General features: G+C 57.3%; 2 protein-coding genes across 2 annotated transcripts in view; one reads left to right on the top strand and one right to left on the bottom strand.

Annotated features, from left to right (window-relative positions):
- The window catches only part of LOC116833191 (uncharacterized), an 11,209-nt gene extending 6,968 nt beyond the window's left edge, over window positions 1-4,241 (top strand). The window contains exons 2-6 of the mRNA XM_075070637.1: window positions 800-901; window positions 1,130-1,309; window positions 2,124-2,254; window positions 2,510-2,647; window positions 2,807-4,241. Coding sequence (XP_074926738.1) covers window positions 800-901; window positions 1,130-1,309; window positions 2,124-2,254; window positions 2,510-2,647; window positions 2,807-2,938 — 683 coding nt within the window. The 3' untranslated portion in view covers window positions 2,939-4,241. The remainder of the gene's footprint in view (window positions 1-799; window positions 902-1,129; window positions 1,310-2,123; window positions 2,255-2,509; window positions 2,648-2,806) is intronic.
- SLC2A4 (solute carrier family 2 member 4) overlaps window positions 1-27,439 on the bottom strand; it is a 197,339-nt gene that overhangs the window by 21,458 nt on the left and 148,442 nt on the right. The window lies entirely within an intron of this gene.

The following is a 27,439-nucleotide window of genomic DNA, read 5'->3' as shown; positions in this document are numbered from 1 at the left end:
GGACCCAGCAGGACAGCGCCCCCTGTGGGTGAGTGGCTGAGCTGGGGAGAGGGGCATCCAGTGCCATATATGGGGAAGGGGCGCCCGGTCCCATACGCTGAGAGGGGGAGGGGCGTATGGGCCTATATATGTGGGAGGTTCACCCAGTCCCATACACAGGGAGGGAGAGGGATGGTCGGTCCCATATATGGGAGAGGGATTACCGGGCCCATACGCTGGGAGTGGGAGGGGTGCCTGGTCCTATACGCTGGGAGGGGGAGGGATGTCTGGGCCCATATACAGGGAATGGGCACCTGGGCCCATATGCTGGGAAGGGGAGGGGTGTATGGGCCCATATATGCAGGAGGGGCACCCCGTCCCATACATAGGGAGGGAAAAGGGCACCCGGTCCCATACACTGGGAGGGGGAGGGGTGTCTAGGCCCATATATGGGGAAGGGGCACCCCGTCCCATACATAGGGAGGGAAAAGGGCACTCGATCCCACACACTGGGAGGAGGAGGGCTGGCCGGTCCCATATACAGGGGAGGAGTGCCCGGGCCCATATGCTGGGAGGGGGAGGGGCACCTGATCCCATATACTGAGTGGGGGAGTGATGCCTGGTCCCATATGTCAGTTGAGAGGGGGTGCTGGGTCCCATATATTGCAGGGGAGAGGCACCTGATCCATATGCTAAGGGGATTGGGGCTTCTGGCCCTATCTGCTTGTGAGCGGGGCTCCTGGTCCAATATACAGGGGCGGGGCGCTTGGTCCCATATGGCATGTGGGGGAGGGAGGAGCTATGCCTCTTGGTAGCTAAGGCCCACCCCCTTTCCCATCTCCCCACAGGCCGCACCCCCCCTCGTCACCGTGCCCCCTGTGCACCCAGCGCCTTCCTCAGGGGCAGCCCCAGCCCGCAGCAGGTGAGGGGCAAGGAAGGGGGCTCAGGCCCGTGCACTGTGGGGTGGGGGAGGTGCTGGTCTGATATGCCCTGGAGTGGGGGAGCTGGTCCCATACATACTGTGGGGTGGGGTGAGGGGAGGGGCCAGACACATGTGCTGTGGGGGGATAGGCCAGCCCCATACACTGCAGAGTGGGCTGTGAGCATTCAGGACCCCCCCTGAACTCTCTCCCCCCCCACACACACACAGGTGCAGGGCCATATGGCTGTGGGGCCTGTGAGCTGGGCCTGGAGGAGGAGGAAGGGGGGGCGGCCGGGGGGCAGGCCCCGGCGGCCGCCCCCCACGACAACAAACCGTTCAAGTGCCAGCTCTGCCGCTCGGCCTTTCGCTACAAGGGCAACCTGGCCTCCCACCGTGCCGTCCACACTGGTATGTGGGGGGGGGACCTGGGAGAGGGGTGGGTGCAGGGATGGGTAGCAGGGGGACCAGGGGAGGTGGGTGGAGGCAGGAAGGGATCGGGAGGAGGAAATATCAATGGCAGGTGCGAGAGGGACCCAGGGGAGGTGGTGCGTGAGTCAAGAAGGGATCAGGAGGAGGGTCAATAGGAGGTGGCAGGACCAGGGGGGGAATAGATCAGGGGAGGAAGTCAATGGGGTGGGAGGGACCCAGGGGAGGTGGAGTGAAGCAGGAAGGGATCGGGGGAGGGTCATGGCAGTGGAGGGGACCAGAGGTAGTGGTGGGGTGAGTCAGGAAGGGATCAAGGGGAGGGCAATGGAGGGTGGGTAGGAACCAGGGAAGATGGGGTGGAGTCAGGAAGGATCGTGGGAGGATCAATGTTTGGTGGAGGTGGGAGGGACCAGGGGAGGTGGGTGGAGTCAGGAAGGGATCAGAGGGAGGAGTCAGTGGGAGGTGGGAGGGACCAGGGGAGGTGGGTGGAGTCAGGAAGGGATCAGGGGGAGGAGTCAATGGGAGGTGGGAGGGACCAGGGGAGGTGGGTGGAGTCAGGAAGGGATCAGAGGGAGGAGTCAGTGGGAGGTGGGAGGGACCAGGGGAGGTGGGTGGAGTCAGGAAGGGATCAGAGGGAGGAGTCAGTGGGAGGTGGGAGGGACCAGGGGAGGTGGATGGGACTAAAGTGGGGACAAGAAAGGGGTGAGGGGATTGTGGGAGGGGACGGGAGATTATGTGGATCAGGAGAGCTGTGCGGGGCTGTGCTGCCCCCTACTGCCCCCTGTCTCCCCCCCAGGTGAGAAGCCATACCGCTGCGGAGTCTGTGGGGCCCAGTTCAACCGGCCGGCGAACCTCAAAACCCACTCGCGGATCCACTCGGGTGAAAAGCCCTTCAAGTGTGAGACCTGCGGCTCCAGCTTCGTGCAGGTGTGGGAACAAGGCAGGCTCTGTGGCGGTTGGGAGGAGAGATGGGGGGCTGTGAAGCAGAGGCTTGGGGCAAGGAGCGGTGAGAGATACTCAAGCAATCAATAAGGGCCAACATCATCTAATGGTGGGAGCGGTGGGATCTGCAGCCCCTGGTTCCCATCATCTCCAATGGGAAGCAGAGCCCCCTAGAGGCCTGGCCAAATACTGCAGCCCCCTGGAATCTGATCACATCTCTCTCCCCCACCCACCCCGCAGGTCGCCCACCTCCGGGCCCACGTGTTGATCCACACGGGCGAAAAGCCCTACCCTTGTGAGACATGTGGGACCCGCTTCCGACACCTACAGACCCTCAAGAGCCACATCCGGATCCACACGGGCGAGAAACCGTATCAGGTGAGTGGGGGAGGTGGGGGACAGGACTCCTGGGTTCTCTCCCCACCTCTGGGAGGGCAGTGGGGGCTGGTGGGTTAGAACAGGGGGGCTGGGAGCCAGGACTCCTGGGTTCTCCCTCCGGGTGCTGACCCCCGCTCTCTTGTGGCACCCAACCCGCAGTGCGAGACCTGCCACCTGCACTTCCGGCACAAGAGCCAGCTGCGCCTGCACCTGCGGCAGAAGCACGGGGCCGTCACCAACACCAAGATCCGCTACGCGGTGCTGGCCGGCCCCTCCGGTGCCCGCTGCTGAACAGGGACCGCGCTTCCTCCCCCTCCCACCAGGGGGTAGGAGAGAGATGCCGCTCCCCACCCCCACATCGCATTGGTGCGTCCTTCGCTCCTGCCAGCAGGGGGCGCTGTCTCGGGGTAGGGGAAATTCCCATCCTATCAGGAGGGGCCCGCTGGTTGTGAACCCCTTTCATAGCACGTGTTGTCCTGCGGTGTCTGGGCTGGGGGCTATGGGACATGGGGGGGCCCAGTCTCTCTGGTCTATGGAGGACCCAACTCCGTGTGTGTGTGGGGGGGGGGTGTATATGCACCCTGTGTTTTGAAGTGGGTCTGCCATTTTTCCCCCCCTCCAGCTGGGGAGGGAACCCAGGAGTCCTGGGTCCCAGCCCCTCCTGCTCTAACCCACCAGCCCCCACTCCCCTCCCATAGCCGGGGAAAGAACCCAGGAGTCCTGGCTCCCAGTCCCCCTGCTCTAACCCACCAGCCCCCACTCCCCTCCCAGAGCCGGGGAGAGAACCCAGGAGTCCTGGCTCCCAGCCCCCTTGCTCTGATCCACCAGCCCCCACTCCCCTCCCAGAGCCAGGGAGAGAACCCAAGACTCCTGGGTTCTTGAAGTGTGGCACAGGAAGTGATGTCAGAGCTCTGCCGGCAGAGCATCCTGAGACCACCACCCCCCACACACACACTTTTCTTAGCTACTTAATTTTCAGTTGATTTGTGTTTTCTTCTAGAAGGCAATATCTTATTTGCTTAAACCGGTTTCAATCCAGAGTCACTCTCAATTCTCTCCTATCCTGGACAACTGATGACGCCGGCTTGATGTTGGCTTAACTGAAATCAGCAGTTGCCAGTTGTGCCTAGACTTCACTGAAATTCTAATTGCGATCTAAATCTGGGAGGAGTGGCTCTGGAGTGACTCTGATTTAATCATCCTGGAAGTCCCTCTAGCCAGCTGATTGTGACTCTGCAGTTTTGGTGACACTAGTGTCAACCCAAAGACAGTCCAGTTAAGTTCTCAGCGAGGTTGGACACATCTTTAGGGACACCATTTGTCTCTGATTTGACAGCAGTTTAATCAAAATCAGGAGTCACTAGTTGTCCATGAAGACCTCAAAGACATTTTAGTCCAGTCTCAGAACTTCTATGGATTGACTCTGGATTGACTCTGATTTTACCAAAATCCAGATTCACCATTTGTCCACAGAGTCTTTACTGAAGATGCCTACCCTAGAAGTCTCTGTGAACAACTGGTGACTCCAGAGTTTTGCTTGAACCAGTTTTAATACAGAGTCATTCCAATTAAGCTTTCCCCTACCTATGGTGTCTCTATGCTTGATGCTGGTTTAAGGTGTTTTCTTTTTTTAAAGAATTAAATGTATTTTTGTGCTGACAGTGGCTTTTTCTGACCCGTATCTATCTATATTTTTTTAATTACTCCCCAAGTCGGGGAGGGTGTATTTTTTTGTTGCTTTTAATTTGCTTTGCAATGTTAGTGCTTGGAGCAAATAGAAAAGGCGTTTGTACCTTGGTCACTTGACCTCATGTTAGTTGCCCGCTCTAGATGGTCCTAGAGTCGTATTGGGGCAGGTCCATTGCAAAAGGGTCCTTGATGTGTTGGAGATGTCTGGAAGCGTGAGGTGTAGCTAAGCAAGGAGTTTGATCTGAAAGTCTTGCGACCTTCTGCAGTTGATCTGGTTGAAATCTAGAACCTAGAGTATCTGGTGTTCGGGGCTATGTTATCCAACATTTAAATGTTCCACCTTCGGAGTGTAGAACACCCACATTTATCTGGATATGGGATCATGGGATCCAGAACCTCTGAGGTGTCTTGTCTACTGGATTGTGAGTTCTAGACTGTGTTCTTCCGGAGTCTATATATTCCAGCTCCAGAGTCCAGATCCTCTGAGATCTCCTCTTTATGGAATCCTGGGTTCCAGAATCTGTATTTTCTGAATCTAAATATTCCTTCCACCGACTCTGGAGCCTCTCGGATCAAAGGTTTCAGGACAGAGGTTCTCAATTGTTAAAATGTAGATGATCCAGGTCCCCTATAACATATGGCCTCTGAGGTCTTCTGGCTATGGGTTCCTGACTTCCAGGCTTTTTCTCAATAATATGTCTCCAGTTACTAGAACCTCCGAGGCCTCCTGTCTACCAGACCCTGACTTCTAGGCTCTTGTGTCTCTACCTCCAGATTGCAGAACCTCTGAGCTCAAGGGCTTCCAGAGCGGGGGTCCTAGATTACTAATCTGTAACCCTTCCATATCCACTTTGCCAGATGGCCTTTGGGCATTTCATAGAATCATCGAATATAAGGGCTGGAAGGGACCTCAGGAGGTCATCTAATCCAACCCCCAAAGTTCAAGTTCTGGAGACCAAAGCTAGAGTGATGCAGAATGTTTAGTCTCTGGGCCCAGCTAAGGTTCTAGATTATCAATGGTTGAGCCTAGAACACAACTGATTGATGGGCTGTTTCATTCGATCAGGAATCCCTCTGGATCTGGAATACAGCAGGGTGGAAGATATTTGGCACGGGTGGGGGAACAGAAGAGCTGATGCAATACATTATATGGACTGAGACCATCCCCTACTCCCCCAGAACAATTAAAGTCAGAGCAAGTTACTGGGGCAACAGAGGGATCTTGGATCAGTGACCCTAGAATAAAGCTCAAAACGTCAGCAGCAACTGGTCTTTGCTGCTCCAGAAGAGGTCTGGAACCTCTGGTGCTTCACGGTATGTGGGGAAAAGGGAGGGAGCTGTGGTTCTGGAATGAGGAGGGAAGTTTATCGCCTTCCAATTGCCAGGGGGGACAACAAATGGGAAGAGAGAGTCTAGGATAGCATAGTCTAAAATAACCTAGGAATGGATACAAATCTCAGGGGGTAACTGTGTTAGTCTGTATCCACAAAAACAACTCCTTGTTGTTTTTTTAGGAATGGATAGTGCGGCATAGAATGGCTAATGGAACCTACAATCAATGTAGAGCAAAGTCTAGAACAAATAGTGCAGCCCAGAATAGATAGCCCATTCTAGAATGGGTAACGTAGTCGAGAACTGACAACATAGGAAGGGATTGTGTGGTCTAGAACAGATTGCCCAATCGAGACTCATTAGCTTGGGAAGGCATATGCCAGCCTAGGACAAATCACCTGGGAATGAAAAGACCTGTCGAGAATGATAACCCAATCTAGAACCCATAGTCTCTAAACAGTTTGCACTGCCTGGAACAGACTGTGCTACCTGTAATGGAGAGCACAACCTCGGATGGCAAGCATAATCTAGAATTCATGAACAAGAGATGGATAACGTAACCCAGGACTGCACAGTCTAGTATGGATAACCTAGGAATAGACAGCCCAGTCTAGAACAATAGCCCAATCTAATACCCATCTCTTAGGAAGGGATGCCGCAGCCTGGACCATATAGCACCATCTAGAATGGATAGTGTAGTCTAGAACTGATGACATTTGAATGCATAGCATAGTATAGAACAGATGGTCCAGTCTAGAATGGATAGCTTAGGCAGGGAAACCGCAGCCTGGACCCATATAGCACCATCTAGAATGACTAGCCTAGGAAGGCTAACACAGTCTAGAATGGCTAATCCAGTCTAGAAGGTTGGGTGGTCTAGAATGGCTAGACCTGATAGGTTGGGATCAGGCGACCCTCCATGCAACGGGGATCTAGATGGACCAGGAACACACACATCTCTCTCTCCCATCTCCTACTCCCAACTTACTTGGGGTCAGTTGTTCTCTGTTGAGCACAGGTTCACCCAACAATGGGACTGGTTCCCGTGACCAAGGTAGTCTTTGCCGCTGGGTATATACGCAGGGCAGCCTAGAGGGGATAGGCCCTGTGCCCCGTACTCCCCGCCCCCTGAGCTGGCCAGTCGCCCCGTCATGGGGCTGGATACGGAGCTGGCGCCCCCCAGAGGGGACAGGCCCCTGCTCCATTCCCCACCCCCTTGATCCAGCCAGTCCCTGGCCTGGGGCCATATGGGAGCCAGCGCCCCCTAGAGGGGAAAGGCCCCTGCCCCATTCCCTGCCCCCTACCCTATCCTGTAGCTCTTCTGGGATTTGAACCCCTCCCTCCCCCATCTACAAGCACATGTTGCCAGGAAACATGCGAACGGGGGTAAATTGCAGAGGTGGGAATATTATATACACTGACACCAAACTCTGTGGAACGAAATGTACTTTCAAGTCGCGGCTCCGCCTCGGTGTTCGGGTGGGGGAGAGGTTTGGGTTGGACTGGGGGCGGGGGGTATTTTGAGCTGATTTGGGGGTATCTGTCAAAAGCTGGTTCTGGCCCCACACCCTGGAGCCCCCCAACACGCAGCTTGGTGGCTGGTTTCAATAAAGCTGTTTTTAGACAGAGACCCCGGTGGATTTTGTTTAGCAAGGCCCTGCCCCCCTGCCCCACAGTGCCCCCTAGCGCCACCCTGGGGCCAGCCCCACCTGCCAGGGGAGAGCGTCCAGTGCTGCCCCCGCCCTGCTCCCTGCCCCATAGCACCCCCTAGTGCCCCATGGGGCCAGCACACCCTGTCAGGGGAGAGCACCCCCTGCTGCCCCTGCCCCACTCCCTGCCCCACAGCACCCTCTAGCACTGTCCTGGGGCCAGCCCTGCCTGCCTGGGGGGAGCACCCCCTGCTGAGCCCCCCGCCTACTCCTTGCCACACAGCGCCCCCTAGCGCCACCCTGGGGCCAGCCCTGCCTGCCAGGGGAGAGCGCCCCCTGTTGAGACCCCCGCCCCGCACCCTGCCCCACATCACCCTCTAGTGCTGCCCTGGGGCCAACACTCCCAGCACTAAAAGGCAGCCACCTCTGGGGCGGGGCAACTGGTCATCCAGGGACCCCTCACCCGGCACTGAGATGCAGCCACCTCTGGGGGTGGGGGAAGAAAAGGAAAGGAAAGAAACTCCCCACTCGGACACAGATGCCCACAACAGATCCCACCCAGCTACATCAATCTAGTGGCCCTTGGGGGGACGGGACAACCGGTTCTTCTGGGATCCAGTCTTAAGTTTTACCATTTGACTCTTGGAGGGGAGTGGGGTCTGGTGGTTAGAGCAAGGGAGGCTGGGAGCCAGGACTCCTGGGTTCTCTCCCCGGCTCTGGGAGGGGAATGGGGGCTGGTGGTTAGAGCAGGGGGGCGGGGAGCCAGGACTCCTGGGTTCTCTCCCCAGATCTGCTGCAAACTCATTGTTTAGCCTTGGGCCAGTCACTCTTTCCTCTCCACCCGCCCTCTGCCCCTGGAAATCCACAGGCTGCAGAGCTCCTGGGGGTTGTGCTGGGCTCCCCTGGGGGATGCCGGTTCCCTCAGCATGACCGAGAGGGGTGCTGGGCAGGACAGGACACAGAGCCCCAAGAAGCAGCCCGACACCCCCCCACACACTTTTCTTAGCTGAAAAAGAACTCATCCAAAACCTCTTCGGGGTGGAACCCAGGCATCCTGGCTCCCAGCCCCCCCTGCTCTAACCCACCAGCCCCCATTCCCCTCCCAGAGCCAGGGAGAGAACCCAGGAGTCCGGGCGCCCTCTCCCGCTGTCTGTGCTCACTGAAGAGGGGCGGGGGGCCCCACAGACACGCCTCATCCCAGCTTCCTGCCCTAACAATGGACCCCGGGCAGCTGTGTCCTGCCCGTGTCCCCGCAGAGCGTCACTGCCTGAGCTGGGAGCTTCCTGCAGAGCTTGTGGGGTGGGGAGGCAGGAATGGGGGTCTCAGTTGGATCAAGGCTCCCTGGGGTCAAGCCAGAGTCAACCCCCCACCCCCCAATGAACTGCAGGGCTGCATTCAGCAACACCATGGTGAATTCGGAATCACACACTAGGCCCCACTCCCCTCCCAGAGCCAGGGAGAGAACCCAGGAGTCCTGGCTCCCAGCCCCCGCTGCTCTAACCTACCAGCCCCCACTCCCCTCCCAGAGCCGGGGAGAGAACCCAGGAGTCCTGGCTCCCAGCCCCGCCTGCTCTGACCCACCAGTTCCCACTCCCGAAGACCTCAGCAGTCATCTAATCCAGACCCCCCAAAGTTCAAGTTCTGAACCCAAAGTACATTGATCCAGATGTGTATGGCTCTGGCCCAGCCAAGGTCTAAATCAATGCGTTAGGCCTAAACACAACTGTATTGATCTGTTTCACGATCAGAATCCCTCTGATCTGAAACAGACAGTGGAAGATTATGTGGCACTGCGAACAAAGAGCTGTATCAATACATTATAGGACTGAGACCAGCCCCTACTCCCCCAGAACAAATTTAATCAGAGCAAGTACTGGGCAACGAGATCGGGATCAGTACCTAGAATAAAGCTCAAAACGTTCAGCAGCAACGTCTTTGCTGCTCCAAGAGTCTGGAACCTCTGGGCTTCACCGTTGTGGAAAAGAGAGCTGGTTCTGGAATGAGAGGAAGTTTATCGCCTTTCAATTGCCAGGGACACAAATGGGAAGAGAAGAGTCGTAGGATGCAAGTCTAAAATAACCTAGAATGATACCAAATCTTCAGCGTAAACTGGTTAGCGTATCCAACAAAAACAATCCTTGTTGTTTTTTAGAATGATAGTGCGGCATAGAATGGCTAATGGAACCTACAATCAATGTAGAGCCAAAGTCTAGAACAAATATGCAGCCCAGAATAGATAGCCATTCTAGAATGTAACGTATCGAGAACTGCAACTATAGGAAGGGATTGGTGGTCTAGAAACAGCATGCCCAACAGACTCATAGTTTGGGAAGGCATAGCCCAGCCAGGACAAATCACCTGGAATAAAAGACCGTGAAATGATAACCCAATCTAAACCCATATCTCAAACAGTTTGCACTGCCTGGAACAGACTGTCTACCTGTAATGGAGGCACAACTCGGATGGCAAGCATAATCTAGAATTCAGACAAGAGAGATAACGTAAACCCAGGACTTTGCACAGTCTAGTATGATAACCTAGAATAGACAGCCCAAAGTCTGCAAAGGCCCAATCTATAACCCTCTCTAGAAGGATGCACGCAGCCTGACCATATACAGCCATCTAGAAATGATTGTATCTAAACTGACATTTTGAATGCATAGCCATAGTATAAACAGATGTCCCAGTCTAGAATGGTAGCTTAGGCAGGGAAACGCAAGCCTCCAGGACTTCCTGTGGTCTTCCCTCCGGGCTGGACCCCCGCTCTCATTTGGCACCCACCCCGCAGTGCGAGACTGCCACCTGCACTTCCGCACAGAACCAGCTCGCCGTCACCTCGGCATGAAGCACGGGCCGACCAACACCATAATCCGCTACGCGTGCTGGCCGCGCCCCCCGGTCCGCGCTGAACAGGACGCGCTTCTCGCCCTTCCCCACGGGTGGTTAGGGGAGTATCCCTCCGAGAACGCTCCACCTATTCTGCATTTTGGGGCGTTCCGTTCTCTCCAGCAGGTGGCGCTGTGCTCGGGTAAGAAATTCCCATCCTATCAGGGAGGCCCGGACTGTTGAACCTTCATCATGCAACGTTTGTCTGCGGTGGCTGTCTGGGCTGGGGCTATGGACATGGGCCCAGTCTCCTGGTCTATGGAGGACCCAACTCCGGTGTGTCGTGGGGGGGGTGTATCATGCACCCGTGTTTTGAAGTGGGTCTGCTGCATTATTTCCCCCCCTCCAGCATGGGGAGACCAGGATCTGGGTCCAGCCCTCCTCGCTATAGTCTCCACACCCCCACTCCCTCCCATCGCCGGGAAAAGAACCAGGATCCTGGCTCCCAGTCCCCTGCTCTAAACCACCAGCCCCACTCCCCCCCAGAGCGGAAGAGAACACCCAGGATGTCCTGGCTCCAGCCCCCTGCCTCTGATCCACAGCCCCCGACTCCCCTCCCGGAGGAGCCAGGGAAAAAACCAAAGAGCTCCCTGGGTTCTGAAAAGTGTGCACAGAATGGAATGTCAGAGCTCTGCGCAGCACTCCGGACCACCACCCCCCACATCACACACTTTCTTAGCTATTAATTTCAGTTGAATTTTGTTTCTTCAGAAGGGCAATATCTTATTGCTTAAACCGGTTCAAGTCCAGAGCACTCTCCAATTCCTCCTATCCTGGACAACTGATGACGCCGGCTGATGTTGGCTTAACTGAAATCACAGTGCCAGTTGTGCCGTAACTCACTGAAATTCTAATTGCATCAAAATCTGAGGAGATGGCTCGGAGTGCTCTGATTTAATATCCTGACGTCCCCAGCCAGCTGATTGTGACTCTGCAGTTTTGGTGAACACTAGTGTCAACCCAAGACGTCCAGTTAAGTTCTCAGCGAGTGTGCGACACATCTTAGGACACCATTGCTCTGATTTGACAGCAGTTTAATCAAATCAGAGTCACTAGTTGTCCATGAAGACCTCAAAGACATTTTAGTCCAGTCTCAGAACTTCTATTGGATTGACTCTGGATTGACTCTGATTTACAAAAATCAGATTCACATTTCCATCAGAGTCTTTACTGAAGAGCCTACCCTAGAAAATCTCTTGAACATAATCGGTGACTCCAGAGTTTGCTTGAACCATTTTAGAATCAGAGTCATTCCAATTACAGCTTTCCCTACCTATGTGTTCTTATGCTTGATGCTGGTTTAAGGTGTTCTTCTTTTTAAAGAATTAATTGATTTTTGTGCTTGAACGTGGCTTTTCTTGACCCTATCTGTTCTATATTTTTTTAAATATCCCAATCGGGGAGGGTGTATTTTTTGTTGCTTTTATTGCTTTGCATAGTTATGCTTTGAGCAAATAGAAAACGCGTTTGTATCCTTGGTCACTTGACCTCATGGTTAGTGCCCGCTCTAATGGTCCTAGAGTCGTATTGGGCAGGCCATGCAAAAGCGTCCTTGATGTTGAGATTTCTGGAAGCGTGAGGTAGTAACAAGAGTTGATCTGAAAGTCTTGCGACTTCTCAGTTGATCTGGTTGAAAATCTAGAACTAGAGTAATCTGGTTCGGGCTATGTTACCAACATTTAAATGTTCCACATTCGAGATGTAGAACACCACATTATCGTATATGGGATCTGCAATTGGAGGTGTCGATCTCTGAGTTGATCTTCGCTGAGTAGTCAATTGTTCTTCGGATCTATATATTCCAGCTCCAGAAGTCAGATCCTCTGAATTCCTCTCCTTATGGACATCAGGTTCCAGAATCTGTATTTACTGATACTAAAATATGCCTTCCTACCGACTCTGAGCCTCTCGATAAAGGTTTCAGAACAAGGTTCTCATGTTAAATATAGATGAGTCCCAGTCCCTATACATATGGGCTCTAGGCTCTTCTGCTAGTGTTCCTGACTTCCAGGCTTGTTTTCTCAATAATATGTCTCCATACTAAGAACTCCGAGGCCTCCTGCTACCAGACCCGACTCTAGGCCTCTTGTGCTCTACCTCCAGATTGCAAAAACCTCTGAGCTCAAGGCTTCCAGAGGCGGGTCCTAGATTACTAATCTGTACCCTTCCATATCCACTTTGCGAGATGCCTTGGGCCTTTCATAGAAATCATCGAATATAAGGCTGAAGGACTCTCAGCAGGTCATCTAATCCAGACCCCAAAGTTCAAGTTCTGGAACCAAAGTACATTGATCAGAGTGTTCGGCTCTGCCCAGCCATAGGTCTAGATCAATGCGTTGAGCCTAGAACACAACTGTATTTGATCTGTTTCATCGATCAGAATCCCTCTGGATCTGGAAACAGCAGGGTGGAAGATTATTTGGCACTGCGGAACAAAGAGCGTATCATACAATTATAGGACTGAGACCACCCTACTCCCCCAGAACAAATTTAATACAGAGCAAGTACTGGGCAACAGAGGATCTTGGATCAGTGACCCTAAATAAAGCTCAAAACGTCAGCAGCAACTGTCTTTGCTGCTCCAGAAGAGGTCTGGAACTCTGGGTGCTTTCACCGTATGGTGGAAAAGGAGGAGCTGTGGTTCTGGAATGAGAGGAAGTTTATTCGCCTTCAATTGCCAAGGGGACACAAATGGAAAGAGAGATCGTAGGATGCATAGTCTAAAATAACTAGGAATGGATACAAAATCTTCAGGTAACTGGTTAAGTCTACCAAAAAAACAACTCCTTGTTGTTTTTTAGGAATGATAGTGCGGCAATAGAATGGCTAATGGAACCTACAATCAATGTAGAAGCAAAGTCAGAACAAATATGCAGCCCAGAATAGATAGCCATTCTAGAATGGTAACGTAGTCGGACGACAACTATAGGAAGGGATTGTGTTGGTACTAGAACAGCATGCCCAACAGCTCATAATTGGGAAGGCATATGCACCAGGACAAATACCTGGAATAAAAGACTGTGGAGAAGATAACCCAATCAGAACCCATATCTCAAACAGTTTGCACTGCCTGGAACAGACTGTGCTACCTGTAATGGAGGCACAACCTCGGATGGCAAGCATAATCTAGAATTCATGACAAGATGAGATAACGTAAACCCAGGACTTTGCACAGTCTAGATGGATAACCTAGAATAAGACAGCCCAAGTCTAGACAAAGGCCCGAATCTATAACCCATCCTAGAAGGATGCACGCAGCCTGACGCATATACAGCAATCTAGAAATGATATGTAGTCTAAACTGACATTTTGAATCATAGCATGTATAAACAGATGTCCCAGTCTAGAAATGGTAGCTTAGGCAGGGAACCGCAAGCCTACCCATATAGCCACCATCTAGAATGACTAGCCTAGAGCTAACACAGTCTATGAATGGCTAATCAGTCTAAAAGTTGGTGGTCTAGAATGCTAGACCTGATCAGGGGATCAAGGCGACCTCCATGCAACGTGGAATCTAGATGGACCAGAACACACACATTCCTCTCTCCCCATCTCTACTCCCAACTACTTGGGGGTCATTTTTCTCTGTTGAGCACCAGGTTCACAGCCAACAATGGGACTGGGTTCCTTGACCAAGTATCCCTTGATAAATTCCTTTCTTTCTTGCCGCTGGGTATAACCAGGCAGCTAGAGGGATGAGGCCCTTTGCCCCGTCACTCCCGCCCCTGACTGCCAGCGCCCCGGTCATGGGCGGTACGGAGCTGCGCCCCAGGAGGGAGACAGCGCCCTCTCCATTCCCACCCAACTTATCCAGCCAGTCCCTGCCTGGGGCCATATGGGACCAGCCCCCCTAGAGGGAAAGGCCCGTCCCCATTCCCTGCCCTCCCTAACCTGTTAGCTCTTCTGGATTTAACCCCTCCTCCCCACTACAAGCACATGTTGCCAGAATACATGCGAACGGGGTAAAATTCAGAGGCAATATTATTAATACACTGACACCTAAACTCTGTGAACGAAATTACTTTCAACTCCGGCTCCGCTCGTGTCGGGTGGAGAGTCTTGTGGACTGGCGGGGGGTATTTTGAGCTGATTGGGGGTACTAGTAAAAGCTGTTCTGCCCCACACCCTGGACCCCCCAAACCAGCTTGGGCTGGTTCAATAAAGCTGTTTTTAGCAGAGACCCCGGTGGATTTTGTTACAAGCCCTGCCCCCTCTGCCCCCAGTGCCCCTAGCGCCACCTGGCCAGCCCACTGCCAGGAGAGCGTCCAGTGCCGCCCCCGCCTCTCCCTTTGCCCCTAGCACCCCTAGTGCCCCATGGGCCAGCACACCCTTCAGGGAAGCACCCTGTCCCTCCCCACCTCCGCCACAGCACCCCTCTAGCACTTCCTGGGCCAGCCCTGCTGCCGCGGGGAGCACCCCCTGCTGAGCTCCCGCCTACTCCTTGCCAACACAGCGGCCCCTAGCGCCACCCTGGGCCAGCCCCTGCCTGCCCAGCGGACAGCGCCCCTGTTAACCCCCGCCCGCACCCTGCCCCACATCACCTATGCTCGCCTGGCAAACACGTCCAGCACTAAAAGCCCACCTCGGGGGGGCAACGCTGTCATTGCCTAGGACCCTCAAACCCGGCACGAATCAGCCACCTCTGGGGGAAGAGAAAGGAAAGGAAAAAACTCCCACTTCGGACACAGATCCCACAACAGAATCCCACCCAGCTACACCATCAGTGCCTTGGGGGGACGGACAACCGGTTCTTCTGGATCCATCTAAGTTTTACCATTTGACTCTGAGGGAGTGGGGTCTGGTGTTGAGCAAGGGGGCCGCTGGGACCAGACTCCTGGGTTCTCTCCCGGCTCTGGAGGGGAATGGGGCTGGTGGTTAGAGCAAGGCGGGGAGCCAGGACCTGGGTCTCCCCAGATCTGCTGCAAACGTAATTGTTTAGCCTTGGGCCATAACTCTTCTCCCACCCGCCTCCCCTGGAAATCACAGGCTGCAGAGCCCTGGGGGTGTCTGGCTCCCTGGGAGCCGTTCCCTCAGCATGACTCGAGGGTGCTGGCAGACAGAACACAGAGCCCAAGAATCAGACCGACACCCCCCCCACACACTTTTCTTAGTCTGAAAAAGACTCTACAAACCTCTCAGGGTGACCCAGGCATCCCTGGCCCCACCCCCCCTGCCTCTAACCAGCCAGCCCCCTCTTTTTTCTTTTTTCTTTTTTTTTTATTTTTTTTCCCTTTATTTGCTTATTTTCCCCCCCAGAGCCAGGGAGAGAACGCCAGGACGTCGGGCCCCCTCTCCGCTGTCTGGCTCACTGAAAGGCGGGGGGCCCCACAGACACGCTCATCCCAGCTTCCTGCCCTAACAATGACCCGCAGGGCTGTGTCCGCCGCGTGTCCCCGCAACGAGGTCACTGCCTGAGCTGGGAGCTCTCAGAGCTGCGGGTGATGCAGATGGGGGTCTCAGTTGGACAATGCTCCCTGTTCAACAGAGTCAACCCCCCACCCCCCAATGGAACTGCAAGGCTGCATTCAGCAACACCATGGGAATCGAATCTCACACACTGCCCACTCCCCTCCCAGATCGCATGGAGAACCAGGTAGTCTGCGCCCACCCCCCGCTGCCTCTAACCTACCAGCCCCCATCCCCTCCCAGAGCCGGAGGAGAAGCCCAGGAATCCTGGCTCCACCCGCGCTGCTCTGACCCACCATTCCCACTCCCCTCCCAGAACCGGGCAGAGAACCCCCGAGTCCTGGCTCCCCGAGCCCCCCCTTGCTCTGACCCACCAACTCCCACTCCCTGCCAGAGCAGGAGAGAACCAGGCACAGTCCTTTGCTCCCAGCCGCCCCTCCTGTAACCCCCACCCGCCACTGCCTCCCAGAAGCCGGAGAAACCCAGGAGCTCTACACCCTCGATATTCATCCCAGATTCCCCTCACACCAGGTTGTATGACAAGTGCACTCCTTCTGATCTGTCGAAAAGGTTCACTTCCGAGGGATGGGGGCAGGTCTTAGACACTAACATGTGTGGGGGGAATGCCGTGTGGGGGGTCGATTGTGGGCTGATAGGAGACTGGTGCCCCCTAAAAGGGGACAGGCCCCTGCCCCATTCCCTGCCCCCCTGAGCCAGCCAGTCCCCACCCTGGGGCTGGGTGGGAGCCAGTGCCCCCTAGAGGGGACAGGCCCCTGCCCCATTCCCTGCCCCCCTGAGCCAGCCAGTCCCCGCCCTGGGGCTGGGTGGGAGCCGGCGCCCCCTCGGTAGCATTGTCTGTCCAGGCCCCCGTACTGCTCTGCACCCAAGAGGATTTCCCGTGCCTTAGTCACAGGCAGCCAAGACACGGCCCCCAATTTCACAGGCCCTCATGACCCCTGACACCCCCTTACAGGAGTTGTGGGGAGGCTAATGCTGGCGGGCCACCCCATCCTCCACACCCCCAGGCTCAGTGGGGCTCCGATCTCGGCCAGCAGCCCTCTGCTGCGGCCTGAGCCCAGCTGGCCGGATTTCCTTCCTGTGCCTCGGAGCCGGCAAGGGGGCGGGGTGGGGTGCGGAGATGGGGTCCCCCCCAGCTCCTTCCGCAATGGTCACCAAAGCAGGAAACAGGTGCGAACACGTCATCCCTGTTCCCCACCCCGCCCCGACACAAACACACGCCCCAGTGAACTCGGAGGGCCGGGGTGAGTCACGGCCTCACAGAGGCAGCCGGGCCATGGGGAGACGGGGTAAGGCCGGGAAGGGAGAGAGGGGAGCCCAGACAGATCAGAGTGACAGGCCCATCTAGCCCAGTATCCAGCCTGCTGCCCTGGTGCCTGTGTTTTCTTGGACTATTTCAGCCTGTTTACCCAGGGACCCCTCGCCCGGCGCTGAGATGCGGCCACCTCTGGGGCGGGGCGGCTGGTTACCCAGGGACCCCTCACCCGGTGCTGAGATGCACCCATATCTGGGGCGGGGCAGCCAGTTACCCAGGGACCCCCTCGCCCGGCACTGAGATGCAGCCACTTCTGGGGCGGGGCGGCTGGTTACCCAGGGACCCCTCACCCGGTGCTGAGATGCACCCATGTCTGGGGCGGGGCAGCCGGTTACCCAGGGACCCCTCGCCCGGCACTGAGATGCAGCCACTTCTGGGGCGGGGCGGCCGGTTACCCAGGGACCCCTCACCCGGCGCTGAGATGCAGCCACCTCTGGGGCGGGGTGGCTGGTTACCCAGGGACCCCACCCGGTGCTGAGACACACCCGCCATTTGCAGCGGGGCAAAACGCAGCTACACAATCCATGTTCCCCCCCCCTGCTCCACCCCTTCCCACAAACAGTCGACGCACAATCACATACTACTCTGTGCACGCGCACCCCCCATCTCCTTCCTTGTCTGTGCCCACACACACCGCCCCCACCACATGCTCCAGTCCCCCCCTAACTTCCTCCCAGTTTCCTGCATTACTGCATGGCTGGGGGAGGAGAAGGAAACAGATCAGCTAGAAACTTCCAGGCCCAATGGCCAAGAAAAACCAGAACCACCCCTGACCTCCCGCCCCACCGGATCCATCTCTCCGGAACCTCCCCCCCACCTATTCTGCAGCCCGGGGCTGCCCCCTACTGGCAGGAGCTGGCCTCTCATTCCTGGTTCATTCCCAGTTCCTTCTCCCTTATTCCCAGGGAGTGGGGGTGGTGGGGTGTGGGAGGGGACTCGGTAGCCCTGGATGGTGCCCCAGAGGGTGATAGAGGTTTCCCAGGTCAAGCCGTGGCGCGCCTCCGTGACTCAGTTTCCCTACCTGCGGAAGGGGGCTGTGACCCGCTGAAGCTCGGCAGGTCCCTGCACCCCCCAGCCCCGGGCAGCCCTGCTTGGGCATCTCAGCTTGGCCCGGACGCTCCCCCTCCACCACGTCGGCGTCCACCTTCGCTTTTTAGCGGCAGCGCCAAATGAAGTGGGTTTGGGTTCCCGAACCGGCCCCCGGTGCCGGCGATCGGTATCCGTTCACAATTAATTATTCCAACCAGGAACCCTGGTCTCCCGCCGTGCCCCCCACCCAGCCTGCCACCCCCAGCCCCCACCTCCTCATGTCACAGCCATGGGCCCCTCTACCCCAGCATCAGGCATGTTGCCAAAATGTCTCGCAGGGAGCTGAGGCAGAAGAGCTGCAATCCAACCCTTTGCTAAAAAAGGCGGTTCTTCCCCCCCACACAAACACCCTCTGCGGCAGGGGGCATCACACACACACACACACAGAGATCCTCTCCAGCAGGGGGCATCACACACACACACACACACACACACACACACACAGATCCTCTCCAGCAGGGGGCATATCTCTCTCTCACACACACGTCAACACCTGTACACAGACACAGACACACACAACACCTACACACACACACACACGTCAACACCTACACACACACACACACACACACACAGGTCAACACCTGCACCTGCATACACACACACACCACACGCCCAGCAGGGGGCATCTCTCACACACACACACAAAACACACACAACACACACACGAGGACCTCTCACAGGGGCACACACGACACAAGAGATCCTGCGAGGGCAGGGCATCTCACACACAGCACACACGCACACACACACACCCTGTCCTGGGCCAGGAGGCCACCTGGTCTCTTTGTCTCCAACACCTTCATTGGCACCTTGCAGGCGAGGGGCCCAGCCATCAGGAGACAGAGCGTCAGCCCTTCTTCCTGTGGACACCATCACACTGGCCCTCCGGGCTTTGCACCAATCACAACCGCCTTATCCACCATCTAAAAATACTTGAGAACTGCAAACAGGGGGGAAACTGAGCACCCCACCTAGTCAGAGAGAACACTAAGGAAATTCCTTCTTTGGCGTAACGGCCCACGTGGGGGGAGGATAGCGTGTGTCTTCTGCAATGGGGGGCCTCAATGCATGGTGGTTGTTGCCGCGAACCATTGTGCTGACCAGGGCTCCAGCCCCGGAGAACCCCATGGCTTTGTGGGGTGGAGCAAGGGCAGGGGCGGAATGACGGAGGCCTTGGGAGGGAGTGGAGCGAAAGGTTGGGTCTTGGGGTGGAGCAAGGGGGGAGGAGTGACAAGGGGCCTTGGGAGGCGAGGAGAGAGCTGTGGGGTCTTGAGGGTGGAGCAAGGAGGGGCTTGAAGAGGGGGAGGAGTGAAGGGGGGGGAGCAAAAAGGAGAGGGCTTGTGGGAGGGGTTGGCATGTGGTGGGGTCTTGGGGCGGAGCGAGGGGGGCTCAGGGGAGGGGTGGCATAGGGGTTGGGGTCTGTGGGGAGGAGCGAGGACAGGGATGGAGTGAAGGAGGGATCCTGGGGGGGGGCAAGAAAGGGTGTTGGAGTAAGGGAGGGAGGGATGGAGCAGGGAGGGGCTGGAAGAGTGAGGATTGGAGTGGAGGGAGGGGGAAGGAGCAAAGGGAGGCTTGGGGGAGGCTTGGCTTGGGGGTTGGGGTCTTGGGTGGAGTGAGGGCAGGGGGATAGAGCGAGGGAGGGCTTGGAAGAGGGGAAGGAGCGAGGGGGGGGCGAGCAAAAAGGAGAGGGCTCAGGGGAGGGGTTGGCATGCGGGTGGGGTCCGGCGCGAGCGAGCGGGGGCTCAGGGAGGGGGTGGCAAATGGGGGTTGGGGTCTTGGGGGGCAGAGCGAGGAAGAGGGCTCTGGGAAGGGGTGGCATGAGTAGTTGCTGACTGAGAACCGGAGAACTCGAATGCAAGAAAAGGGGCCGGACGATTTTTTTTCGGCTTCTCGGCAACCAGGTGGGGGGGATCAGGAGCACAGCCTGTGCCTGGCTGGGGAGTTTAACATCGCTATTAACCGCCAGTTTTGGGGAGCATCTGCTCTCCCTTTCGCAGCCTGCCCGGACCTTGGCACATCCCCGGGGCACACGAGCCAGGAGAAACATTCCAGGGTTAGAAAGCCTGGTTTACGCCGATCTGATCCAGGACCCCAATGCACGTAGCGTCACAAAGAGACGCCCAAGGGTGACAGGATCCCTGGCTATAGCTATAACTTAGATCAGGGGTCCCCAACACGGTGCCCATGGGCACCATGTCGCTGCGGGGGCATCTAAATGCGCCTGCGTCCTGGCCGGCAGTCGAGCACCTGCTGAAATTTGGCAGCATTTCAGCGGCGCTGCCTCTCGACGCCGCCGCTTGCCGCTGACCAACGACGTCATCGACAGGCAGCGCTGCTGAAATTCGGCGGCATTTCAGCGGATCCTCCCCTGCCGCCACAGTCCTTCATCTGGTGCCAGCCGGGGACCACTAGCTTAGACGATATTTTTACTTCAAAGTCTGAGAGACGCGGACAATGTTTTCATCTCGAGGCCAAAAACCCACCAACATCAAGACAGCTGATCCCGGCCTTGGACAGTCTAACACAGAGTAATTAACGAGCTCTGGTAAAAAAAAAAAAAAAATCAATGCCTGATTGCCGGCTGAACCCGTCTAGCTTCAATATCCGCCTGTCGGCTTTTGTTAGAAGAGTCTAAATCAAAACCCCCTTCCCCCTTGTAGACCGGGATCAAATCACCCCTTCACCTTCTCTCCGCGAAGCTAAACCCATCTGGCTCCTGGCATCTCTCAGTCAAAGCCACATTTTCGAATCTTTGAATCGTTTCGGTGGCTCTTCTCTGAACCCTCCCCGGTTGCCAGTGACCTCCCACTGGCCGGTCTATGAGTTCCCTGGGACCAGTTAAACCGGTTTATGCAAATAGCCACTTCTGGACCTGTCCTCCATGAACTTACCTAGTTCTTTTCTAGTCTCGGCCTTCGCAACATCCAATGGCGAGGAGTTCCCCAGGCTGACAGTGCGTTGCGTGAAGAGATACTTCCTTGTGTGTGTTTTCAACCTGCTGCCTGGTCATTTCATTGGGTGACCCCTGGTTCCTGTGTTACGAGAAGGAATAAATAACTTACTTATTTTCCCCCCACCCATCATGATTTTTTCGACCTCTCTCATGTCCCCCTTCAACCGTCTCTGTTCCAAGCTGAGACGTCCCAGTCTGATTAATCTCTCCTCACACGGCAGCCGTTCCAGACCCCCACTCATTTTTGAGGCCCCTTTTCTGAACCTTTTCCAATCCCAATTGATCTTTTCGGAGATGGGGTGGCCACATCGGCACGCGGCATTCAAGATGTGGGCATCCCGTGGATTTATACGGAGGCAACAGGATATTTTCTGTGTGATTCTCTCCCTCTCTGGTCACTGGAGATGTCTGAGAACAGGTTGGACAAACAGCTGTCGGGGAGGGCCCTGCCTCAGCCTAGGGAGACGAACTTCCACTAGAGACGCTCAGGAGGTCCTCCGATGCCCCCTCTGTGCAGCCCCATAGCTCCCTAAATGCCTCCTCTGTGCAGCCCTATAGCCCCCCAGATGTCCTCTCTGTGCAGCTGCCCCATTCCTCTTTCTGTGCAGGGCACACGGGAGCAGCCCCCCAGATGTCCCCTCTATGCAGCCCCAAGACCCCCCCAGATGTCCCCCTCTGTGCAGCCCCGTAGCCCCCCTACGTCTCCTCTGTGCAGCCCCATAACCCCCTGTAGCGAGGTGCCCTGGCTCCCAGCTGCACCTGAGGGGGCCGAGCCCCAACGCCGGCCGTCTACACGTGGTGCCTTCTCTGAGGAGTTCTGCCCAGGATGTGGGCGCAAGCTCTCGACTCCGGCGAGAAGGGTGCTGGGGGAGAGAGAGTCCCCTCCCGGGAGCTGGATCTGTCACAACTCCTTGCCCTCGTGACCGAGAATCAAGAACGACAGCAGGTGGCCCAGTCGCAGGAGCAGCAGGCCGCTCACCTCCAACAGCAACAGCAACTGGTCGAGCAGCTGGGAACCCAGCAGCACCAACTGCTCCAAGAGCTGCTCATCCAACATCAGGAGTCCCAACGCCAATGCATCCTGCAGCTTGCGACGGCTCGGTCCGCCCTGGAGCAGCCCCAGCCGGGGGCACGGATGGGGCCCCGCGGCCCAGTCCCCCGATCCGGCTGACGAAGATGGGCCCCGGCGACGACCCCGAAGCCTTCCTCGTCACGTTCGAGTGGGTGGTGGTCGTCACAGGATGGGCTCGCGACCAGTGGGCTGCCATCCTCGCCCCCTACCTGACAGGGACCGCTCAGGTGGTCTATTGAGACCTGTCTGCGGAGGCAGCCCAGGATTACGACAGGGTGAAGGCTGCGGTCCTAGAAGCCCTAGATGTGAGTCCGGAAACGTTCCGACAGCAATTTAGAAGCCTGACTTACCCCAGCAGGGCTCAGCCCTGTATGGTGGCCCAGGAACTCCGCGAGACCTGCAAGCGCTGGTTGCAGCCAGAACGCCGAACAGCGGGGGAGATAATGGAGCAAGTGGTGCTTGAACAAATCACCCACATCCTTCCCCCGCGGGGAAGGGCCTGGGTCCTCCGCCATCGGCCTGCGACCCTGGCCGCCGCCATTTCCCTGATGGAGGACTTCCTCGCGGCTGAAGTACTGGTGGGCCCGGAGGTTCGGGCAGCCCCACCGGGGGCAGAGCGCCTTAGCTCCGAGAAGAAGATGGTGCTCGCCTGGGCTGACGGATGAGTTGCATATCGGGGGGCGGAGGCCCGGACCCGTACCATGACAGCCCCCGGACAACCCGCTTGGACCCCGACTCCTACAGCGCGGGGGGGCCCCCCGAACCCTCCAGGGGACAACCCCGGGGCCTGGCCACAGTCTGGATGAGCGGACCTGGGGCCCTGTTTTGCCTGCGGGGAGTATGGCCATCTACAGCAGGACTGCCCCCGGCTCGAGTGCACCTTTGGCCAGGTCTGTTCAGGGGAAGCCTGGGCCCGTCGATCCCAGGCCGCCAAGATCACCTTGCCCGTGATGGTTGAGGGATACCCGACAATGGCCCTTCTCGACTTGGGCTGTGGACAAACGTTGATCCGACAACGCTTGGGTCCACCGGCTGATGCCCATCTGGGAAAAAATCCGACTACAATGCATCCATGGGGACATCCGACCTTACCCCAGCACCCGCACCCAACTGACAGTTGATGGGGTCACCCGCTCGATGGTGGTGGGGCTGGCGCCGCGGCTGGCATATCCAGTGATCCTGGGCCGGGACTGGCCCGAGTTTCCCACGGTCCTACGCTGCCACATCGGGGAGGGCCCGGAGCCTATGCCAGCCTTGGAAGGGGAGACCCCAGAAGCCGAGGAAGATGAGCCGGGAGCACTTGACCTCGCCGACCAGCCAGGAGGGTTGGGGGACATCTCCCCGGGAGTGGTGGAGGATCCCTCGGCCCCCACGGATTTTTGCTGAGACCAAAGGGCCGACCCTACACGCAAGCAGGCATACGAACAACTGGCCACCATGGACAGAACCATCCTCAATCCCGACCAGGCGGCGCAGTGGCCACATTTTGGGCTGAGATGAGAATGCCTGTATCGGTCAAGAGGGACCAGACCCAGCTCCTCGTGCCCCGATGTCATCGGCGGGCGGTCTTGAAGCTGGCCCACGATGTCCCAGCAGCCGGACACCTGGGCCACGAAGACACTGGCCCGGATACTGAGGCGCTTCTTTTGGCCGGGTATATATCAGGAAGTAAAATGCTACTGCAACTCCTGCCCCGAGTGCCAACTGGCTGCCCCAGCAAGAACTCCCAAGGCGCCCCTAGTGCCCATGCCCGTAATCGAGACCCCCTTTGAGCGCATGGCTATGGATCTAGTGGGGCCTCTCCCTAAGAGCATTGCAGGGTTACAGTACATCCTGGTTATGCTGGACTATGCCACCCGGTTCCCCGAGGCAATTCCCCTGCGGAACATCACAGCCCGCACTATCGCAAGCGAGGTGGTGAAGATCTTCGCCCGCGTCGGCCTGCCCCGGGAGGTCCTCACAGACCAGGGGACCAATTTTACCTTGCGGTTACTACGCCAAGTGTGTGACCTCCTGGGGATCAAGCAGCTGCGGACGTCGGTATATCACCCCCAGACCGATGGATTGGTCGAAAGGTTCAATCGGACCCTAAAGGACACGCTGCGCAGATTCCCCCAGCAGGACCTCCGCCAGTGGGACCAGCTACTCCCACCCTTGCTTTTAGCGGTATGAGAGGTCCCCCAATCGTCAACCAAATTTTCGCCCTTTGAACTGCTGTATGGCCGCCGACCCTGGGGCCTGTTGAACCTGATGCGGGAAATTTGGGAACAAACCCCAACCCCCGCCCAAGGCCTTTTGAAGTATGTGATCCAGCTGCAGGAGCGTCTTAGACAGGCGGGGGCTCTGACCCAAGAGAATTTGAAAGCCGCCCAAGAAACGCAGGCCCAGAGCTATAACTGGGACGCACAGACCCGCGACTTTCAACCCGGGGACTGGGTCCTTCTCCCCTCCAACGAGTCCAAGCTCCTAGCTCGGTGGTAAGGACCGTATGAGGTGGTGAGAAAAGTAGGCCCAATCACCTATGAGATCAACCAGCCTGACCGGCGAAAGAAGCTACAGCGATACCACATTAACCTTCTCAAGCCCTGGCGGGAACGGGAAGGTCTTTGATTAACCCCTACGCACCAGAGCCTGAGCTAGGACCCCAGATAACCCACACCGAGGACCCGGAGGGGCCCCATCTTGGGGAAACACTGACGGGGGCACAGCTTAAGCAAACCCGGTGCCTCCTACAAGCGTTCTCCCGCACTTTCACGGCCCAACCAGGATACACCACCTTGGTACACCATAGGATTCAGACAGAGCCTGGAGTGGTGGTCCGGGGCGTGACCCGGCCTCTGCCCTATCATAGGAGAAGTATTGTTGATGAGGAGGTATGAAAAATGTTAGACTTGGGGGTGATTGAACCCTCGCAGAGCGAGTGGCGTAGCCCTGTGGTGCTGGTCCCAAAGCCCGATGGCTCCCAACGATTCTGCATCGACTTCAGGCGTGTCAATGCCCTCTCCAAATTCGATGCATACTCCATGCCCCGGATAGACGAGCTGTTGGCCTGTCTAGGAGAGGCCCGTTATATCACCACCCTAGATTTAAGTAAGGGGTATTGGCAGATCCCCCTTGATCCAGCTTCCAGAGAAAAGACGGCCTTCGCCACCCTTACGGGCCTCTATTAATTTACCCAGATGCCCTTCGGCCTCCACGGAGCCCCGGCTACGTTCCAGCGCCTGATGGGTCACCTCCTCTGACCACGTAAGGCCTACGCTGTGGCCTATCTGGACGATTTGGTTATCTACAGCCGCCACTGGGAGAACCACTTAGAGCGGGTCGCAGCCGTCCTGAGGTCCCTGCGGGCGACTGGGTTAACGGCCAACCCAAAGAAGTGCCGCATCAGCTGGCAAGAAACCACCTACCTGGGTACACCATCGGAAATGGACAGGTGAAACCCCTCGTGGGCAAGGTTCAGGCCGTTGCAGCCTGTCCCCCGCCAGCCACGAAACGCCAAGTCCGTCAGTTCTTGGGGCTGGCAGGGTATTATCGACGGTTCATTCCCCAGTTCGCAGCGATCGCCGCTCCCTTGACGGGGCTCCTAACCAAGGACAGCCCACGACAAGTGACATGGACCCCCGAGTGTGACGAGGCCTTTCAAACGCTTAAGGCAAGCCTCTGCCGTGAGCCCGTCCTGTATAGCCCCGATTTTGACCAGCCGTTCATCCTGCAGACGGACGCCTCGGAGGTGGGGCTCGGGGCTGTCCTCTCTCAAGAGGTGGACGGGGAAGAGCATCCGGTCCTCTACATCAGCCGGAAGCTGTTTCCCCGAGAGGAAAGTTATGCGGTGGTTGAGAAGGAAGCCCTCGCGGCAGGGTGGGCTTGCGACGCCCTGCGATACTACCTCCTTGGGGCCCCGTTCACCTTGGTCACCGACCACGCCGCCCTCCACTGGTTGGCCCGCATGAAGGACCATAACATGCGACTGCAGCAATGGTATCTGGTGCTGCAGCCCTAGCCCTTCACCGTTTGCCATAGGGCCGGGAAGGATCATGCAAACGCGGGCTTCCTTTCCCGCCTGGGGGATATGGACGGGTCTGGCCCCACTGCACGGGAGCCAGCCTTGGGATGGGGACGTGTAGTGAGGCGCCCTGGCGCCTGAGAGGGCCGAGCCACTGCAGCCTCCAATGTGGGTGGAGCCACCACCACTAGTCCCCGCCCCCCAGAAGTCAAGGGGCGGGACAGGAAGTATAAAAGCCCAGGCCCGGCGCTCACTTGGAGGCTGGTCGCCGAAGAGAACAGATGTGGGTGGCTGAGCTTCCCTGTGCCCGGTACCCAGAGGAGCGGCTTGAGCTTCCTCATGCCCGGTTTCCTGAGGAGTTGCCTGAGCTTCCCCGTGCCGGTATCCGGAGGAACCCATGGTCTGGGACCCACTGGAAGACGCTGGCGAGACACAGGTACCCAGAGAGGGGGAGGTTGGAAGTGGCCCGGGGGTAGCTGACCCTGGTTTGGCTCCTGGAGAGCCTGAACCCGTGTCAGTGTGTTGCGGCCAGGATCCCCACTGACAGCCGTGAGTCTTGGCCGCTGCTAGGGCCCCGGGCTGGGACGCAGTGGAGTGGGAGGGCCTGCGTCCCCCCTGCCACCCTCCCAAGGGGGCAGACTCCCCCTCTCGCTGGCCTAAGGAGGCTTTTCTACTGGGCTCAGAGACTAATTGTTTGCTCAACCCTGGCTGAAGGGTCTGAGCTCTGAACTGTTCACTGCTCCGCCCTGATCCAGGGCCTGGGCTTATAGACTATTTGCTTGCTCAGCCCCTGCTGAAGGGTCTGGACCCTGACCTACCTGCCGTGGGTAGTGAGGCGCCCTGGCTCCCAGCTGCACCTGAGAGGGCGGAGCCCCAACGCCAGACGTCTACACGCCTGATGTCCCCCTCTGTGCAGCCCCATAGCTCCCCAAATGTCCCCTCTGTACAGCCCCATAACACCTTTGTGCAGCCCCATAGCCCCCAACCCTGATGCCCCCCTCTGCGCAGCCCCATAACACCTCTGTGCAGCCCCATAGCTCCCTCCCGATGCCCCCTTTGTGCAGCCCCATAGCTCCCCAAATGCCCCCTCTGTGCAGCCCCGTAGCCCCCACCCCTGATGTCCCCCTCTGTGCAGCCCCATAGCCCCCACCCCTGATGTCCCCCTCTGTGCAGCCCCATAGCTCCCCAAATGCCCCCTCTGTGCAGCCCCATAGCTCATCTGTGCAGCCCCATAGCTCCCACCCCTGATGTCCCCCTCTGTGCAGCCCCATAGCTCCCACCCCTGATGTCCCCCTCTGTGCAGTCCCATAGCTCCCCAAATGCCCCCTCTGTGCAGCCCCATAGCTCCCACCCCTGATGGCCCCCTCTGTGCAGCCC

The sequence above is a fragment of the Chelonoidis abingdonii genome, chromosome 11 (assembly GCF_003597395.2).
Source record: "Chelonoidis abingdonii isolate Lonesome George chromosome 11, CheloAbing_2.0, whole genome shotgun sequence".
Lineage (NCBI taxonomy): Eukaryota > Metazoa > Chordata > Testudines > Testudinidae > Chelonoidis > Chelonoidis abingdonii.
This window is presented reverse-complemented; position numbering and strand designations above follow the sequence as displayed.